This window comes from Callospermophilus lateralis, chromosome 7 (genome assembly GCF_048772815.1).
Source record: "Callospermophilus lateralis isolate mCalLat2 chromosome 7, mCalLat2.hap1, whole genome shotgun sequence".
Classification (NCBI taxonomy): Eukaryota; Metazoa; Chordata; class Mammalia; order Rodentia; family Sciuridae; genus Callospermophilus; species Callospermophilus lateralis.
The window spans coordinates 27,830,273-27,850,028 of record NC_135311.1 but is presented as its reverse complement, the minus strand read 5'-3'; the positions used below and the strand labels follow the sequence as shown (position 1 = coordinate 27,850,028).

Here is a 19,756-nt window from a genome sequence, read left to right as displayed (position 1 = left end):
ACGTAATTTTTGGAGGCTTAAGTTAATATCCAGATAAGACAGTGACGACTACAGTATCTAGCATGTTCCTAAAGGAGCAGTGAAATTCCATGGCAAAGCCATTTGCATTATCGTTACACTTTGAGTCAAAACACATCTACAGATTTTTAAGGGACCATATTTCCTTGAACAAATCTTTCCTAAAGTGCATTGTGTACTTAGTGTACTTGAGTCAACAAATGTGATGACTAAAATATAATGTACCATGGGTATTACCCTGATCAGCATTCCTTAGCCATAGAGTCCACATGGTTAACCACATGTGGTAGTTTTTAATTCGTTCTGAATCAAGAGAGAGAAGGCAAAATTGGATAGGACCTGGGAAGGAGGGAGGCTGAGCTATTAACATTTGAGTATTTAGGATATGTGTTTGTGAAAGTACACTCAGAATTTCTGATGGGAAACAAATATTAATTAATGTCAACTAAGCAAGTAATATACAACAGTTGTTTTTCTCTTGAAGTTTATAACTTTTTTAGATTGTCTGTGATTCCTTTGATTTGGTAAGTTCTATATAACAGTTCTTTAGGCTCACCTGTCAGCAGGCTTACCATTAGATGGTGGATTTAAAGTACCCCAAATTATTTCTTCAGTAGAGCTTTTCTTTAACATTCTCAGTATGACATAGAAGAAAGTCAACCACCATACCTGCTAAGCTATTTGAAGAGGTACTTTAAAATAGCACATTAAACTGGCCTGATATTTAATTGGGTTTTTAAGACACAGCAAGTAGACTTCTGTATTTGGATGTGCTATTTGAAGAATGAGTCAATCTGACCTTCTAGCCTTTCTCAGATGTGTTACTAGTTCTAGAGTGGAACGCTAGTGTGCTTGTTCAGTTGTAAACTGGATGGTGAGCAACTACACACACAATAATATTTAACAGACATTTTTACTTTAAGGTACTTTTTGACATTTTATCTACTTTTCCTCTTCTTCCCCGTGCTGTTATATTTAGGTCTAGTATTTCTTACAGATATAGATTTGAAGAAACTCTAAAGCACAATTTTAAGACAGTGTGTGGAAGAAATCGTGGTGATAGGAAGTAATATAAACAGCACAACTTTGCAGGCATCGTTTGGTTTTCTTTTCCCAAACCATATTTGACTTAAATGCAGTCAAATTGAGTCCAACTCAATCAGTGGTCTATTCTTGAGATCTCATTTCAATGGAGAGGAAACTGACATCCAAAAGTTGCTTTGGGCAGCAGGGTCTTCATTTACAATGTAAAGGTGAAGAACACTCTAGAACGCTCTTCTCTTAGGGGAAAACAGAGCTGCTAGCTGGGAAGACAACTGGTGCAGCTAGGAGGCCTGGAGGAAACTGGCAGAGCAGACACTCAGCAGCATCAGCTGGTATGGGCTGTGTGCAGTGTGTAGTTGGGCTGAGAGAGAGACAAGGTTATCATGAACCTGTGTGTTGCTGGGCTGTAAGAGCTGCAGGAATAGACAGCCACCCATCTACATTAGAGCCTGGGTTCATGTTCTGCCCTCTTCAGATATGGACCATATCTTTACTTGAGAGGTGGGGTGGCAAGAGCATCACTGCTTACCACAGTCTAATATTTTAGAGGGGAGGATTTTGCTAAGCTTTAGGCTGCTGATGAGCTTATGAATGCAAGGGGAGATTAGGAGTATTGATTCAATTCTTAAGTTGCTGAAGAGACATTTCTAACTTGCCACATCCAGTTCTCTTATTTTTTTATCTAAAAATCTGCAAATGTTATTGCACTTTCCTCCCCTACTCTTACCCCCCACATAGGTAGTGTCTGGGAACATGCCCAGAACCTTTTGTAAAAAAAATGAACAAGGGAGGGAATCATAACAGCCAGAGAGGAGAGAGCTTCCAAACGGGCTGCCCATGCCAACAACAGGGAGACTGGTGGAGGAAGGGCTGCCTCTAGAGACTGTTAAGAGGCACTGGTGGTCTCTCCACTGTGTATTTTTTCCACTACCAAAATAACTTCATACTGGATTGAAAGTCATTACCTTAGTGTTGAATTAATCTCTTCAGTCAAACTAGCTTTGCCAACTACAGAAGTCATATGAATGTGCAGTAGACAATCCTGTCTAGAAGGGCAAATGCTAACCTGTGGCCCTCTAGATGAGGTTTTTCTTGTTTGATTGGTTGGTTGGGGTTTTTTCTTTTTCTTTGAAAAGCTATTGTGCTTTTGACATTTAAGGTATTTAAAATTAAGTTTTAGCACCTAAACTAAAAATTCTGCTTTGGATAGACAAAGATACTTGTTAATCATGTTCTGGTAAAGTATGTGGTTCATCTTGAGTCTCTGTGGTTATCATTTGAGACTCAATTGGCCTTATACAAGAAAGGATTTTGAAATGTTTACTCATTATACAGAAATTTTCTGAATGCCTTCTTACATGTATAAGACCCTGAGCTGAATACCACAATATGTAGCTTTACCCTGCTCCATTACATAGAATCTGTCTTTAGACTTAATAAAACAGGCTTCGGACTTTGCCCCCTCAGTGTTTCACATAGTTACCTAAGGGGAAAGCTTGCCCAGTTAGATATTGAGCAAGATAAGTTTTAATTAAAAATACACTGAGGTTTTTCTTGCTGGCCTGTTGTCCAACTGCATTCTCTCCTTTCAGTGTTCATGTGAATCATTGATGATAGAAAATTGAAAGAATAAGCCCGTATTCCTCTGATTTCTGTGTTATGACCTGTGGGGTCTCAACAATTCACTTTTCAATTTGGTCATAATGGCTGCGTGCACCTAGGCTGCACATTTAAGCTTGAGTCTTACATTAGAGGTTGATGCTCCTCCAGCTGCAGGAGGGCAAGGTCATACAACTGTAACTGAAGAATAGTTAGTTTACTGTTCCTGTCTCAAAAGTGGCTGTAACCATGTTGCTTGCATTATGCAGCGAAGATTTTAATTGGAAATGGTGGGTGTACATGTACAGGAATGTTTGCTAAAGACTTGGCTTAATGGATTCTCCATGGGAACTTTTTTTAAAAGAGTTACATTGTAAGGAGAATCTTAATTCAGTTTCTCAATCCATTCTGTTATTTCAGAAAAGTGAAGTTTTGGAGTTTTCTTTTTCTTTTTCTTTTTTTTTTTCTTTTTTAGATTTTGAAGAAAGCTTTCCTCAGAGTTTAAACAGGAATTCATGGGGAATGTTTAAATCACATGATATAAGTTAGTATTTTCAAATATTTTAGAAATATCCATTAATTTGTGTATAAATTATAGTTAACTGCAAGCTATTTATTAAAGCCAGTCTTCCAAGTATCCTTCAAATAGTCATCTAATTCTGATTTATTTAAGGAAACTTTTAATAGTTTGCCAAGTCATTATTCTCTCCTTAAATTCATCTCTCTTTCATTGGTATATTCTGGTATTTTAAATTTTTACTGTTTATAGAAGGTTATGGGGATACTACATTAACTATATGATATATAGACACATGATTGGGCTCTGAGTATTGGCAATCTAACGCCAATCACCGTTTCTAGGCATCTTTTCATAATTCTTCAAAAAGCAAGACCACAGCCAACTTCACATTAATAATATGCTACAAGAGAATATTCTGGTGAGAAAAAAAAACAAAAACAGAAGTACTATGAGATCTGTCTTCTGATAGAGTTGTGAGGGAGGGTAAAAAGTTAATGTGTCAAGGTTATAAGAGGAAAGAAAATAGAATGGAGAGATGTGGATAAAATTGGGAAAATGCTAAAGAAAGTTGGCCCGTAAGCTTTTCTTCTAACCCCAAATTTTGTCGAAACATTTGGGGAGGAGCAGTAATTAATATTTTGGGAGAACTCAGAGAGCAGCCTCAGCTGCTCAGAATTAGATGACTATTTGAAGGATACTTGGAAGACTGGGAGAGTTCAGTAGGAACCATGTGATCACATTGACTTTTAGGGAAGATAATATATGGCCTTAGAATTCTCAGGTACAGAGATATGTAGAATTTCCTCAACATTTTTTCTTTCTCTTTCAGCAAATCCAGTTTGCTGATGACATGCAGGAATTCACCAAATTCCCTACAAAGACTGGCCGAAGATCTTTGTCTCGCTCCATCTCACAGTCCTCCACTGACAGCTACAGTTCAGGTAGGTGTGAACTTCATGTTCACTCTGATCTCTTCCCTGTTCTCTACCCAGTGCTCTTCACTTAACTAGAATCTGAAAACATACTTTATACCAAGACTTCCTGTCAACGGTTAATTAGTAATTAGGCAATGGGAATGTGCCCAGCCGGGCTTGTAGCTAGGGAAGCTTTTGTCATCTTGAGACTTTCTTCCCCTGGCTGTCTCTGTGTGTGGTCTGTGGCCAGTGCCTGGTTGGTAGTACTGGGCCAATTTTGATTCCCACATTTGTCCACCCACATTGCAAAGAGAGGGAATCAATGTTATTTTGGCTGACAGAATTGGCCTTGAAAAGAACTATTTGGAAGAATAACTTCTTTGTATAAAATACACACTGTCACTTATCTCTTTCTTTCTTATCCAAGACTGCTTAAATTGTAATGATGACAATTAGTATTTCTGCTCTTTTCATTAACTAGATTGCCTTATGTTGAAGTATACTTCCCTGATAACCTCTAGAGTGGGAAAAATACAGACTACTATACAATGATTCCAGCTGTTTCTTTTCAGTTCTCTCCTCTAATCTTAGCCATCTATAATAAGTAAAGTCTGTTTCTACTGAATCATGCCCTTGCCAACTCTAGACAGGGTGTTTAGAAGAGAATGGAAGAGAAGATCAGATCTTACAAATTGAGTTCTAAAAGAAACATTAGTGACATCTAATATAACCTCTTCATTGTTCAGCTGAAGAATCATTGTTAAAAGATTAAGAGGCTTGTCCAAGGTCACCAGTTGCTGTTAATGTCAACAAAGAGATTAGTACTAAAAGCCATTCATTGTCCTTTGCCAAAATATTGTTTGCATTGTGTTACTAACATTAAGAGCTAGGCTTAAGGTATAAGGAATGTTTTTAAGAAAAGAAAAACAAACAATTATAAATAAATTTATCTTTGCCCTGTGCCACTGAAAATAACCCAGTAGATAGGCAGCCAAGAACAAGTAGGGGTTAAGTACAGAAATAAACGGATATATGGATTCACAGGGGGCATAAGTATGCAAGAAACAGTTCTAGATATAATGGCTGTCATAAGTCGAAGGATATCTAGGAATGACAAATAAAAAAGGTGTAAGTGACAAGCAGACTAATTATAGCTAAGAAAAAAGGAAAATTAATTTTGAAAGATGGAGTTATAAGAGGAAGAAAGAGGAAATGAGTGAAGTCTTCAAAGATAGTGATGGTCATGTTACATAAATCTTTAAGAGCATTTGTTAAAGCTTAATGATATAGTTGTCATGGTGGAGAGATAACCTATGGTAGTATTTGTGTGAATTGCAGTTCTGTCCTTCTGGAGGACCTGTCTATAGAAGTTAGTGGGAGAGTCTTGGGGTACTGGCAGGAGACATGATGAGGAAAATACTTGATGCAGAGGAAAGAAGTGACAAGGGGTAAAGAATGATTGTATATCCCCTTGCATATCTATCGGAAAGATATATTTAGCTTTTATATGAAGTTACTATTTAAAGTTGATCATCTTAACAGACTTTCCCAAGGCTGGCAGTAGAATCAGATCTGTTCGCCTTCTGTGTCACTTTTTTTCCTCTCTGTATTCCTTGAGCATAGTCTAGAGTGAAATCCGTTTTAAGCCTCTCTTACTGTTTTTTTTTTTTTTCCGTATTGGTGGTTTTCAGAATGACCAGTAGCATCAACAGCATCTGGGAATTCATTGGAAATGCCAGTTCTTGGGTGCCTCATGAGACCTACAAACTAGGAAACTTTGGCCATGGAGCCTTAGCAGTCTGTGTTTTAACAGACTATGTGATTCTGATAGATGCTTTAAGTGTGAAAACCAGTGACATATAGAAATAGCATTCCTCATCTCCCTTAAATTATTCTTCCATTTTTTGCCAGGTCTCATTTCAATCTGGATTGGGACCAAATACCTTTGTTATTACCTGGGATCACTGCAGGTGGTACAGGATTAGGATCAGTGGCTCTTAATTATAGGCCCTAATGACAGAGTCTCGTTATGGTGGATGCAGGAACTGCAACACTGTAAGGTCCACAGCCATTTCATTCACACCAGCTATTAGACCTTGGAAGAGTAGAATTGAGAGTGACAAAAAGGAGCTCCAATTAACAGCATTTGCTTCACTTAAATTAAAGTCCCTTGAGGCCACACTCTGTAGAGTTGGGGTCATTGAAGTTTTTCTCCCCTTGTTTCTTTCTTTACTGGCTTTAGCTGCGTCTTACACAGATAGCTCTGATGATGAGGTTTCCCCCCGGGAGAAACAGCAAACCAACTCCAAGGGCAGCAGCAATTTCTGTGTGAAGAACATCAAGCAGGCAGAATTTGGACGCCGGGAGATTGAGATTGCAGAGCAAGGTAAAGAAAGGGAGTGGGTAGAGGTCAGAAGCAACCCTCTTACTGGTCATCGGAATCCACAGACAACTTAAGGCTTAAAAGCTACCCTAAAATGTCTTGGGAAAAGACAGTTTCCTGGACTTTTGGGTAAACACTTCTCTATCTAAGGAGCTTGAGCCTCAGAATTCTTGATCTTGTTTTCCCTTCTTCCTATTCTCAGCATGTGGTTATTACACACAGAGTAGTTTCTGTTTTCCTCCCCTGTGACACCATATTCCAAGATCTACAATGCAGAGTCAGCACAGGCTGGAGCACTACATACTGGTTAGTTATGTGGGATTTTACTGTTGCTGCCAATCCCAGAGACCCAGATTTCTCAGAAACAGCTGGTGTGGGAGGGTTCAAAGCTAAGGATATGGTGACCGAGGGTCTCATTTGGTCCTGAGCACCCTCTGCTGGAGCAGAGTAAAAGTGACTGACAATAGTCAAGTCTTAGTTCTTCCTTGCCGCACTCCTGGGAAGGTCTCTTTACTCTTCCGTTGTTTTCATATTGAAGACAAGTTCTATATTGAGAATGGAGGAACCCAAACAGACTGACTGAACCCAAACAGGATAGGGTAGGATAGCAAGTGGCTTCTGCTAAAGGTCAAGTCATTCTTCTGGGTCTGGTGATTGTCCATGTGCCAAACTATTTCTCTCTCCCAAATGACTGATGAGACTCACTCTCCATTTTAGTCAGTTTGGGGAATTTACTTAATTCTCTGTTCAGCCCTTTGGATATAAAGCAGAAGCAGCAGAGGAAGAGAGATATGCCATGACAACTCTCCACTGTTATTTTGCCAGCAAAGCTGTCAGTCATCAAGGAATATGCCTAGAGCTTTCCTGCCTTACCTCGCCATGTCTCAGCAGACCCAGACAGCCATGGATGTGGCTGAGCAGGAACGGATGGTACTGCTAGTGAAGCCCTAGCTCAAATCCTCTGTTCTTTCACAGACATGTCTGCTCTGATTTCACTCAGGAAACGTGCTCAGGGGGAGAAGCCCTTGGCTGGTGCTAAAATAGTGGGCTGTACACACATCACGGCCCAGACCGCGGTGAGTTTGTTAAAAGAAAATAGAGGGACTTTTCATAAGGGGAAGAAAGAAATAGATTTTTTCCTCCCCCAACTAACCAACCTCCAAATGCTATTATATGGGACCTCCCTGTGAAACCATAATAGGATTTGTTACCTTCTTTTTGAATAAGTAAACCCATTTTTAATGCTAAAAATAAACCTGACTTCGGAAGATCTAAAATAGGATTGTTTTAAAATGCTATTAAGGCTTTTAGGTTGTGTTCAGGACCATGCGCCTATAATCCCAGGAAACCTGGAGGCTAAGACAGGGATTGCAAGTTTAAGACTAATTAGCCTTAATAACTTCATGAGGCTATGTCTCAAAATAAAAAATAAAAAGGGCTGGGGTTGTAGTTCGTGGTAAAGCATCCCTAGATTCAATCCCCAATACCCCCCCCCAAAAAAAACAACAACTTAGGAACATGTCTTTTGAGTATAGTTAAATCTCGTGTGCCCTGCCACCCCTAGATAGACTACACCCTTTGCTAATTCTCCAGTGTAACACTTCTGTTGCTACAGAGTTATGGTATTGTGTTCTTACTGGTTTGCTCTCTTTTTGGGTAGCCTGTGTCTGGGTAGCCCTTCTTCCTCACCCTATCTTCCTGTACATCCATACAGGTGTTGATTGAGACTCTTTGTGCTCTGGGGGCTCAGTGCCGCTGGTCTGCTTGCAACATCTACTCAACTCAGAATGAAGTTGCTGCAGCACTGGCTGAGGCTGGTAAGTTCAGCTTTTTCACCAGCTTTGCTTCAAATTAATTATCTAAACACAACTTTTTATATCAAAATTGTCATTACACTGTCATATGTCTAAGGACTCTAAAATTTGGGCAATAATAAAAACATCAGCAGCAAGAAAATGGATAATAAAGTCAAGGTTGATATCCATGATAGAATATTATATAGTCATTAAAAATGACATAAAGGGGCTGGGGTTATGGCTCAGAGGTAGAACACTCGCCTAGCATATATGAGACACTGGGTTCCATCCTCAGCACCACATTAAAAAAATAAAATGATATTGTATCCACCTATAACTAAAAAATAAATATTTTTTAAAAATGATAGCAAGAATCTAAGGATATTGAGGAAATGCTCAATTCTAATGCTAAATGAATGAGGAAGATTATTAAACTGTATGAGCTCAGCCAATCTCTTTTCATCAGAAGTCTCATCAATTTTAAGAATTACAAGTAAGTAGTACTTTTCATATTCATAGTTCATTATATTACTTGGTATTCAGTATTGTGCTGAAGCTAGGCACAATGACCTAGTTCTGTAATCCCAGCATCTCGAGAAACTGAGGCAGAAGGGTTCCAGGTTTGAGTCCAACCTCACAACTTAGTGAGACACCATCTCAAAAATTAAGACTGTTTCAATCCCAAGTTACTGTTCCCCACAAAAAATTTTTGCTTATATGAACTACTGGTGAGCTTAAAAATAAACATTGAATAATTTTTATTGTTAAAATATTCAAAAGAAAATCATAAAGTTTCTTTGAGGATCTCTTTTCTTCCTAGGGTCTTTAGAATGTAACTTTATAACACTTTCGTTTTTCTTGTTTATTCTTGTCTGTTAAGTGTTTATTGGAGAAATTTAGGAAGTTCAAAAAAAATTCATAATCCTTTTTTACAGATGTTTGACTAATCTTTCTTTTCTTTTTCTTTATGTTGTTGAAATAAATGTTAGTATGTATGCAGTTTTATAATCTAAATACAGTATTTTCAAAAGTAGTTTTGATATCACTAAACTTAACATCATGTATAATACTCTTTCATATGTTCATGTGATTTTACCTCATTACTTTCTTAATAGTGAGCATTTAGGTTTTTTCAAAATGTTTACTAATATAAATAATGTTCTAAGGAACAACTTTGTATTAATTTCCACTTCATTTTGTTGTCAGAGTTCTAAGTTTAAAGAGAATAACATCCTATGATTCTAAATATATTTTTAAATCTCTTAATTTTTTTAATTTCTGAACTAAAAGTACTATTTTGACTTTGACCTTTTACTCTATTTCCCTCTCCAGAATAGGTTCTCTTGCCTTTTTCTCTTCATATAAATCTCAGAAATTGATACTAGTATAGATCACTCTCCAAAAGAAGAATTAGCTGATTTATGTCTGCCTCTGTAGGAGTTGCAGTGTTCGCTTGGAAGGGCGAGTCAGAAGATGACTTCTGGTGGTGTATTGACCGCTGTGTGAACATGGATGGGTGGCAGGCCAACATGGTAATAATGCATGTTTATCCCACACTTCTGACTATAGATTTATTTCCTTTTTTTCCCTCAAAAGCATGGTTCCCTAAACATGTTTTGGATGTTTGGTCTTATACACTGACTTTGTCACTAAAGTGTTTAGCTTGATACCTATTCACAATGGGTTTGAGAAGCACGAGGCCCTGGGTTCAATCCCCAGCACCAAAAAAAAAAAAAAAAGAAGAATGTGTCTGAGTACTGAATGGAAAGGTGGGGGAAGGGCGAGACTAGCTCAAACACATGGCTCAAACGTGGCAGAACGAAATTGAAGGAAGTGACATTGTCCCACTTTGTAGGATTCTGGTTCTTACCTTTCTGCCCCAGCTCTCCTTTTGTGTTCAAAGGGCTGTGTATTTCAAGACTCTGGACTAAAAATGAATCTGTGATTAGTCTAATACTCTTCATTGTAGCCTAGAACAAAGCTAAGGATCCTTTTAACCATTTTACGCCAATAAATTGACTCTGTTTCCACTGTCTAAGCCTACTACATGGAGCTCTAAGACATGCTCTTCCAAAACATACAGGGCTCTCTTACTAGTGCAGAAAGTGGGCTCAAAGTTCCCCCTAGCTCTAGCAGCCTGAATGCCCATAGAAGTCTTCTGGCTGTTCTGTAGATCCTGGATGATGGGGGAGACTTAACCCACTGGGTTTATAAGAAGTATCCAAACGTGTTTAAGAAGATCCGAGGCATTGTGGAAGAGAGCGTGACTGGTGTTCACAGGTAACAGATTCTGGAGTAGCTGCCCCTTGTGTCCTTGCCTCAGCAAATTCTTCTGGTCTCTTGTTAGGCTTTAGGACTGTGTTTCAGACTTGAATTAACTAAATGGGATAAAACTGAATTTTCACTTTCAAAAAATCAAGGTGACCCTAGAAGGAAGATTTTTTCAGGTTCTAGTTCAAACGTTTTTCTCTCCCATTTACTCCATTGAGTAATTCTCAAAATAATGTTTGGGGAAAGGGAGTAGGGGATGAATGTATCTTGAAAAACTGTAATCAATATTGTATTGCAATTTTATTTTTGAAATATGAAAATAAAAATCTGTAAAACTACATCTTATATACACAGCAAAAAGTAAAACTGCCAAATATTCTCAACTTGTTGGAAATACCTAAAAGAAGTGTTTCTCTGTTGGGGGCGCATTGTACATCCTTGCTCTCTCTTGCTCTCGCTCTCTCGCTCTCTTTCTCTCTCATAATACATACACACACAGGAAACCGTATCAGAATCATTATGATCTTTATTTATCAAAAATAGGCATGGAAAAATGTTGATTTAAGGATATAATGTCCCCTTTATGGAAGAGAAGTAAATTTATTCAACTGAAAGCTTTTAATTTAGTTTTCCTTCCAAAACTAATGGGTGGAGAGAGAAGAAAATGAAATAAGTGGGGAAAAATGACAAGGAAATAATTATGTTTATTCATAATCTTGGGCAATAAATAAGACTGGGGAGGGTACCATGGAACTTGAACAGAATTAGGCAGATTTTGCCGTTTGTTATGTTTTATCAGCTAACTTGGTTTTTGTTTGTTTTTGTGGCCTCTTCTCCCTTTAGGCTATATCAGCTCTCCAAAGCTGGGAAGCTCTGTGTTCCTGCCATGAATGTCAACGATTCTGTTACTAAACAGAAGTTTGATAACTTGTACTGCTGCCGAGAGTCCATTTTGGATGGGTAGGTTGAAATATATAGATGTCACACTTAAAGGGGATGGATCTGGATTGGGTTGTAGTGTTAGTCTGATGTTATTGCAGTCTTGTCCCCTAGTCTTCCTTTGCCTTTAAGAGTTTGTTAGAGGGGCTCATTTCATATGAGCTCAACCAACTTCATTTGAAATTCTCCTGGGCATTGCCCCACACTTAACTTTGTGCAGAGGGACTGAGTTGAGCCCTTGTCTGTTTCCACAGCCTGAAGAGGACCACAGATGTGATGTTTGGTGGGAAACAAGTGGTGGTGTGTGGCTATGGTGAGGTAAATAGCTGGGCCTCAGTGTCTCTGTCTTTTCATAGACTTACTAGAAATAGCAGGTAAAGGAGACTTGTGCTGTCAGTCCAGAGTCACTGATGCAGGGGTCAGATGTGTTTGATGTATATCAAAGCATTAACAAAAGTCCTGTATTCAGATTCGTGAATAGACATACAGAATGAGTTGAGTTTTCAGATTTCACCAATTTGTCTTATGAAATTTCATTATCATCCCCCCATAATAATAATAACCTCTTATGAAATGGCCCCACAGGTGACTTGCAGTACAAAGAAAGGTGAAATCTGAAGTGGCATATAATTGACAATCTGTATACTAGAATAGGTTGCAGGAGATTTCACTGTCTTCAGCAGTGACACATAGAAGTTCCTGAGTTGCTAGGCTGTCCTCCAAATAACACATTGCAAGCAAGAGTTATCAGAATTTTTTGTTTGTATTTTTGTTTTGTTTTTGTTTATCACAGTGGTAGGCCTCCTGCTAGGCAAATGTTTTACTGTTGAGCAGCATCTCCACCCAGCCCATATCAGGTTTTTCTGGAATACAAAAATAAGAGGTTTCAGGGCTAGGTATGTTGCTCGGTGGTAAAGTGCTTCCCCAGCATGCCAGAAGCCCTGAGTTCAATCTCCAACACCACAAAAAGAAAAAGAAAAAAAATTAGAAGTTGCAGTTGCTCTTGCTTGGTCTTGTTTCCCTAATAGTAACAGTTATCCCAAGCCCCTCACCCTTGCTGTGACATGTCTGCTAATTATGTCTTTAACTGAGGTTCACAACATGATCTTGTCTGTTTCTGCTCTGCTTGAGGTTGGAGCCTCCCTACAAGTGCTCACTAGATGATTCGTGATTTCAGGAAGGTTAATTCCTATCTCTCAAAGACCCTGCCTGCCCCATTGTCTCTGCCTTAATGTACCTGGCAACCTGGCTGTTCTTGTGTTCTGCAGGTTGGAAAGGGCTGCTGTGCTGCCCTCAAGGCCCTTGGTGCCATCGTCTACATCACAGAAATTGACCCCATCTGTGCTCTGCAGGCCTGGTAAGAACAGAGTGATGGTGATCCATTAGATTCATCTGGGTACATCACATTTCTTAGAGTTCATGATTGATTATATTAATCGTCTTTTGCAGAAATTTTCCAGGGGGAGGAGAAGACTAGGATTTCTCTGTTCCCTTCATTATAATCCTGGGGCTGTCCTAGAGCCTCTTGGCCCTTCCATTCCTGGATGTGGCTCTGAAGAGGCCAGTGTGTGTAGTTTAGCACAGCTTATCACCTGCCATCCCTGCAGAGGGGGATTTTGTGACCAGCTTCCCTCCCACTGCCTCCTTGATTTGCTCATAGTGTTTCTTCTTTTCTTCCAGCATGGATGGGTTCAGGGTGGTGAAGTTAAACGAAGTCATCCGGCAAGTTGATGTTGTAATAACCTGCACAGGTACGTATCAGTGCTTTGGTACTCATAGAGAAGTGTTCACTCCAAGGCTAAATCTTGAAAGTAACCTGACTGGCATTCAGAAACAGTCAGTGAGACCGGTGCTCAGTATGGTGTCTCAGAACTAGAGGAAGTTATCAGAACAGTAATTTGTGTTTTCCAGAGGAAGGAGCCTTTTTCCCCTGATGCCTTTCCATACCATTTGATTTTAAAACCAAATAATTATGTTGAAGGAGCTGCTGTACACTTTCCTCATAACACATACAAGCACTTTAATGCCAGTAAACCTCCTCTGTCTCCCTTGTTCTGACTGAAAACCAGTCAGTGCCTTTGTGGCCTAACATCTCTTCTCTCAGCCACCCATCTTTGCTTTCAGGAAATAAGAATGTAGTGACACGGGAACACTTGGACCGCATGAAAAATAGTTGCATTGTTTGCAACATGGGCCACTCCAACACAGAAATCGACGTGGTGAGGCTTCTCTCAGTTGTTGCTGGGGCTTTCTTCTCCGTTTTCTGTTGCAGCCACAATCAGCTGTGCCTTCTTCCTTTCAGACCAGCCTCCGAACTCCAGAACTGACATGGGAGCGAGTACGTTCTCAGGTGGACCATGTCATCTGGCCAGACGGCAAACGAGTTGTCCTTCTGGCAGAGGTACATACAGAAGACTGATAGACAAGTAGTCCTTTTAGATCTATAGGATGAAGGAGGTGGGGAAAAAATATTTGACCTGTGTTTCCCTGAATTCTGTCTTTGTTGTTTCTCAAATGGTCTAGTCCATCAAAATAGAGGCACTCCAGGTACATCTAATTTAGCCTAAGTAACAATTTCTTGACCATAGCTAATTTTCAACCTTTCACACTCAGGTGGATTTGCAGAAAATAGGATAAAACCCAGAGTCCTGATCTGGAACTGTAATTATTCTTCTACCAGCTGAGTTTGGGAGGGGTATAAAGTCCTTTCCTACATTTGCTTAACTTGTATAGCAAGGGGATCTGAAAGGGGCAATAGCTCATCCCAGGACTCTCTTACCTTTCCAGGGTCGTCTGCTCAATCTGAGCTGCTCCACAGTTCCCACCTTTGTTCTGTCCATCACAGCCACCACACAGGTATGTGGAAAATGCCCACTTTTCCTGCACTGAGACTTATGGAATCAGGGGAAGTTTGCTGTGCTCTGCCCTGTTCTCCCCCCACCCCCCACGTCATACATTGTGGAGACTTCAACTTTCTCAAGTATAGAAAAGAGTCATTAGGGGTTGGGGGTATAGTTCGGTGGTAGAACACTTGCCTAGCATGTGTGAGGCACAGGGTTTGATCCTCACCACTACATAAAAGTAAATAAAATAAAGGTATTTTTAAAAAAATTAAAAGAGTCATTAGTCAGTTTGTGTCTCTGTATCGTCTGGTCAGTTACGAATAGTGTTCCAACTTAGTTGTATTTAGTGTGTTCTTTTGTCAAGTACTAAATGAAAACACCAACAAATCCTCTTATGACGTGTATGGGCCTTTATTCCAGGCAGAGTCTTAGGTGCTATCATGATGGCAGATCATTATGGTGATCCTAAGGTTCTGTTAATCATAGTTTTATTTTTAGATCCCGTTCTAAAAAGTGTTTTTGTTTTCTGGTCCTCTTTTCCCACCTTAGGCTTTGGCACTGATAGAACTCTATAATGCACCTGAGGGACGATACAAACAGGATGTATACTTGCTTCCTAAGAAAATGGGTGAGTGAAAAACAGTGAAACCGATACCAACCCCTAGATAGCTTCTTGGTTTGGTAAAATGACTGTCATGAAGAGCACTAGATTTAGAGTCAAAAGTTCTGATTCCTCTCTAGTGCTTACTGGTTGTTTGACATCAGGACAGGTTCTAATCCCCATGAGCCTCCATTTCTTGACCAGTAAAGTGAGAATAATAGTGATTATAGATTTGTAGAATTGCAGAATTGTAGTAAGAGCTCCAGCTAATGAGTATATCAGCAGTTAGCACATCAGTTTAAGGTCAATGTTCTTGTTCTCAAGTAGCCTTATGAGTTCAGTAAATGTCCCAGTGCAACTGAGTATAACCAAGAACCAAAATGAGAGAAACAGAAACAGGTTTTAGGGTCCATTTTGTGTCTTGGTTTGAAAATCGCCTTCTATCCAACCTCCTGTCATTCCAAAGGACAACCTGTGCTTAGTTCATGTGACATAATACATCTCAAATCCTTTGCCTTTCTGCACAATGGAGCCCACCTCCCATCACTTAATGGCTAGCCCCAAATACATGGCTTAAAGCTAAAAAATTTCTTGCTCTAGTCCCCTCCAATAGCTTATCTCAGATTGGTTTTTCAAAAATTCAGGTTCATAGAAGTCAGAGAAGCTTTTCTATGGAAAGGTAGTAAATTATCTTAGAAATCCATGATCCTAAGATTTGAGGCCTTTATGGATCTTTTCCTAAATGAATGTTAATGACACAAGATTCTTTTGGAGTCTACTTTGATTTGTAATTTTGACTAGAACTTGATCCAGGAAGGTGAGAGTAGTATGGAATGTGGCTGCTGAAATGAAGCCAAATCTTTTACCAGAGAAGGATGGAAAGATAGAGATTGACCCATTTTGTCCTAGTAAGTGGTTTTCAAATGCATTTTGGAGAGACCGAGAAGTACCCTGCCACAATGAAGCAAATGTTTCAAGATTCTTTCAAAGTTACTCTGGTGCTGTCCTCTTCCTCAAAAAGCTTCAAATGAAAGCAGAGAAGGGGTATGCCCTGAGAGACATATTTGACAAGAAAACTGCCCCCTGCCACTTTGCTCTTCCTAGATGAGTACGTTGCCAGCTTGCACCTGCCGTCATTTGATGCCCACCTGACAGAACTGACAGATGACCAAGCAAAATATCTGGGACTCAACAAAAATGGGCCATTCAAACCTAATTATTACAGGTAACTCAGGGGAAAGCAATGAAAAGCTCTTCTCCCTGATATTAAACCAACCAGCCCAGCCAGCTTTCTCTAGTAAAGATGAGGTACGACCTGATTTTGAAATGTATAAGAACTCTGCTCCAAATTAACAAAGTTGGGGCTGGGGAATGTAGCTCAGTGGTAGAATACTTGTCTAGCATGCCTGAGGCCTTGGGGATTTTGATTCCAAGCCCAGAACTAGGGGGTGGAGTGGCGTGTAAAAATAATCAGCGTGAGCAGAGAAAGTATGTGGAAAAACGGGCAGATGATGGCCTGGGTATTGTCTGTGGGGATACCCACCCTGCCCAGGGAGAAACTTGGGAAAAGTTGTTCCATTTCATATTCTTCTTGAAACTCTCATATGGAGCCACGCATGGTGGCACATGGCCTGCTATCCCAGCAACTCAAAAAGCTGAGGCAGGAGGATCACAAGTTGAAGGCCAGCCTCGTCTACTTAGCGAGACCCTATCTCAAAATAAAATTTAAAAAGGAGTAGGCATGTAGTTCAATGGTAAAATGCAAGGGAGGTCCCGGTTTCAATCCCTAGTACCAGTGGAAGAAAGAAACTCTAAGATTTGAGGTCTTTATGGATCTTTTCTTAAATGAATGTTAATGACACAAGACTCTTTTGGAGTCCACTTTGATTTGTAATTTTGACTAGAACTCGATCTATGGAAGAACTTGATATATGGAAGACATGGATATTAACCAGTCAATCTCTTTCTTTACAGATACTAATGGACCATATTACCGATGACCAGTCCACATGAACCACACAACTCTAAAAGAAATATTTTTTAAAATAACTTTTATTTTCTTTTATTTCTTTCCTCTTGGATTTTTTTTTTTTTCTATAATTTCATTCTTGTTTTCTCATGTCATTATCCAAGTTCTGCAGAACATACAAGGACTTGCTTGCTTCATGGCTCTTTAGATGAAACTGAGGTTCAAGGTTCCTCACCCTAGTCACTAAAGAAGGATTTTGCTCTCCCCACCCAGAAAGGTGATTCTTTCTGGGGACTTTAGTCTTAATTGGGTACTTTATTAATAGGAAATGCTAAGGTACCTTTTATGTGGATAATATCTGCAATGTCTAAATTGCCTTAAAAGAGCCCATTTCTTAGCTGCTGAAATCAGTGCTCTTTCACTTCCTCAGAGGAGCAGGGATGGTACCTACCAGCAGGTGGGTTAGATGTAGGTGGTGCATGTTAATTTCCCTTAGAAATTCCAAGCCCTATTTCCTGTGTAAAGGTGGGATGTCTGGTTCAAAGATGTGTGCTAGTGAGTGTTGCTTGTTAAGATCCAATAGGCCCCCTTGAATTTATAGTACAGCCCTTCCTCCATTCCCACCAGCCTCTCTCATTTTTCTAGTTCTTAAACTGCATTCTACCAAATTGAATTTTGTCCTCTAGCATTTCTTTCTTTCTTTCTTTTTTTAATAACACAGTTTTTAGTATCGACACTGAGGAACTACTTGGGTGGTTAGTTTTTACTGACTTCTTTTGAACCTTTGGAGCTAAGAGTGCAGAGTTGAGTCTAGAAAAAAGCTAATATCAAACTCTGATGAGTCCCTCTGTTTCTAGCCCCTAGTTTATAGCATCAGTGAACTGGAGCCATAAGCAGATTTTCTCAGCTCTGCCCCATACAGCTTATGCTGAAGGCCAATTTCTTGAGCCATTACTCTGTATAAAGCACTGAGCTCTATCCTTAGGGTTTATCCTTTAAGAGCAAATTTCTGGTTAGCTGTGCTTCTGCAACCTAAAATAGTTAAAGGGAGTAGGTATGGATGGATGGAAGAATGATAAATTGGGCCAAGGTTAAAGAAATCTTACATATAATTTGTCTGGAACTATAAGCCCTGTATAATGTTAGTTTCACAGAAGTGATACCATTTCTGTTTGACACCATGCCACAAAAAGTTTATGAGCTAAGATCTTAAAGGGCAGTTTGTAATCAGTACATCCTGACTCATACTCTGAAAGAATCCCAGAGAGGCTCCCTCAAAGATCAAGAGAGATGTATTCCCATGCCATGCACCCTGCTTACCAGCATTTCTGCATGGTTAAATGGGCTTTATGCTCATAGGCTTTAAGCATATAATTATCCAGGATTTTAAATCCTTAACTTGTTCTAGCTTGTGATCCTTTAAAGTTGGATCATACATTAGTGCTAGATACTAGAAATTTCATTTCTCTGTTTCCAGTGTTCAGAGAAACAGACATTAAAAACAGGAATATAAGAAAGTTTTTACCCTGCAGCTTCCTAGCAGGAGACAATTATCTTGCCAAAATTTTTCTCCCTTCTTTCCCCATTTCTCCCCTACCCAGTCCCTTCCTACTCCTTGCCAGTGTGACCATGCTTTCTTCTCTGTAGATGCTAACAGTTGAAGCCCTTTCTCCTAGGGCTCGTAACCAGCCAATCAGAACACCATTTCCATTAGGGGACATAACCTGGCCAACACTGTATCCATTGGGTCAGCTCTACTGGAGGGAGGCGGCCCAGGTCCTGCTGCCCTCTGGTCGGCCCTCTGATCCTATAGCTATTATGTGTCCATAGGAATAATAGGTAAGGGCTCCGTCTCTGTCAAGCCATGTAACAAAGGACACTGTGGAAAATGTCTGGCATCAGAGGGAGCGTGTGGAGAGCAACTTGGGAGGAAAAAGTTCATTTTGTATTGAATGATTTTTAATGAATGCAATATTAATCCTTGCAGATGAGCAATAATCATTAAAGTCAATTAAAATGATTATTAGTAGTCTGTGTTATTCTTGGTTAAACAGCAAAACTGTTTTCTAGAATGGAACAACTCATTTTTTTGTACCAGGGATTGAACTCAGGGGCACCTGACCACTGAGCCACATCCCCAGCCCTATTTTGTATTTTGTTTAGAGACAAGGTCTTGCTGAATTGCTTAGCGCCTCGCTTTTACTGAGGCTGGCTTTGAATTTGCAATCCTCCTGCCTCAGCCTCCCAAGCCTCTGGGATTACAGTCATTCACCACTGTGCCCACTCTGTCTATTATATCTTAAGATATATCTAGCAGGAGACAATTATCTTGCCAAAATTTTTTCCTCCTCCTTTCCATTTCTCCCCCACCCAGTCCCTTCCTACTCCTTGCCAGTGTGACCATGCTTTTCTTCTCTGTAGATGCTAACAGTTGAAGCCCTTTTTCCTAGGGCTTGTAACCAGCCAATCAGAACACCATATCCATTAGGGGTCATAACCTGGCCAACAGTGTATCCATTGGGTTGGCTCTGCTGGAGGGAAGTGGCCCAGGTCCTCCTATAGTTTAGATGGTGAATGTCCCCTAAAGGTTCATATATTAAAGGTTAGTTCCCTAGGTTGACAATATTGGGAGGTGTGGTGCAGACTTTGGGGTGTAGTAGGTGGGTCACTGGAGGTGTGCCCGAGAAGGAGATTATGGAACCTTGGCTCCTTTCTCCTTTTTGCTCCCTGGCTGATGAGATGAGCTGTTTTGCTATACCATGCATTCCCATCATGATATGCTTATTGCCTGACCAAAGGCCCAAAGCAGGCCAATTGATCATGGACTGAAACCTCCTCCAAAACTGAGCCAAAATAAAC

At 39.8% G+C, this 19,756-nt stretch overlaps 1 protein-coding gene across 2 annotated transcripts in view; it reads left to right on the top strand.

The window, feature by feature from the left end:
- Ahcyl1 (adenosylhomocysteinase like 1) overlaps positions 1-18,918 on the top strand; it is a 39,029-nt gene extending 20,111 nt beyond the window's left edge. Inside the window, exons 2-17 of one of the 2 annotated variants that reach the window (XM_077109885.1) lie at positions 4,011-4,122; positions 6,338-6,481; positions 7,454-7,554; positions 8,193-8,295; positions 9,712-9,806; positions 10,448-10,554; positions 11,389-11,505; positions 11,739-11,802; positions 12,753-12,841; positions 13,165-13,235; positions 13,609-13,703; positions 13,787-13,885; positions 14,272-14,340; positions 14,877-14,955; positions 16,033-16,153; positions 16,903-18,918. In XM_077109885.1, the coding sequence (XP_076966000.1) occupies positions 4,011-4,122; positions 6,338-6,481; positions 7,454-7,554; positions 8,193-8,295; positions 9,712-9,806; positions 10,448-10,554; positions 11,389-11,505; positions 11,739-11,802; positions 12,753-12,841; positions 13,165-13,235; positions 13,609-13,703; positions 13,787-13,885; positions 14,272-14,340; positions 14,877-14,955; positions 16,033-16,153; positions 16,903-16,909 (1,473 nt within the window). In that variant the 3' untranslated portion in view covers positions 16,910-18,918. Of the gene's footprint in view, positions 1-4,010; positions 4,123-6,337; positions 6,482-7,453; positions 7,555-8,192; positions 8,296-9,711; positions 9,807-10,447; positions 10,555-11,388; positions 11,506-11,738; positions 11,803-12,752; positions 12,842-13,164; positions 13,236-13,608; positions 13,704-13,786; positions 13,886-14,271; positions 14,341-14,876; positions 14,956-16,032; positions 16,158-16,902 lie in introns of those variants that run through there. The other variant, XM_077109886.1, reaches the window with a different exon arrangement.
- The last annotated feature ends 838 nt before the right edge of the window (positions 18,919-19,756 follow it).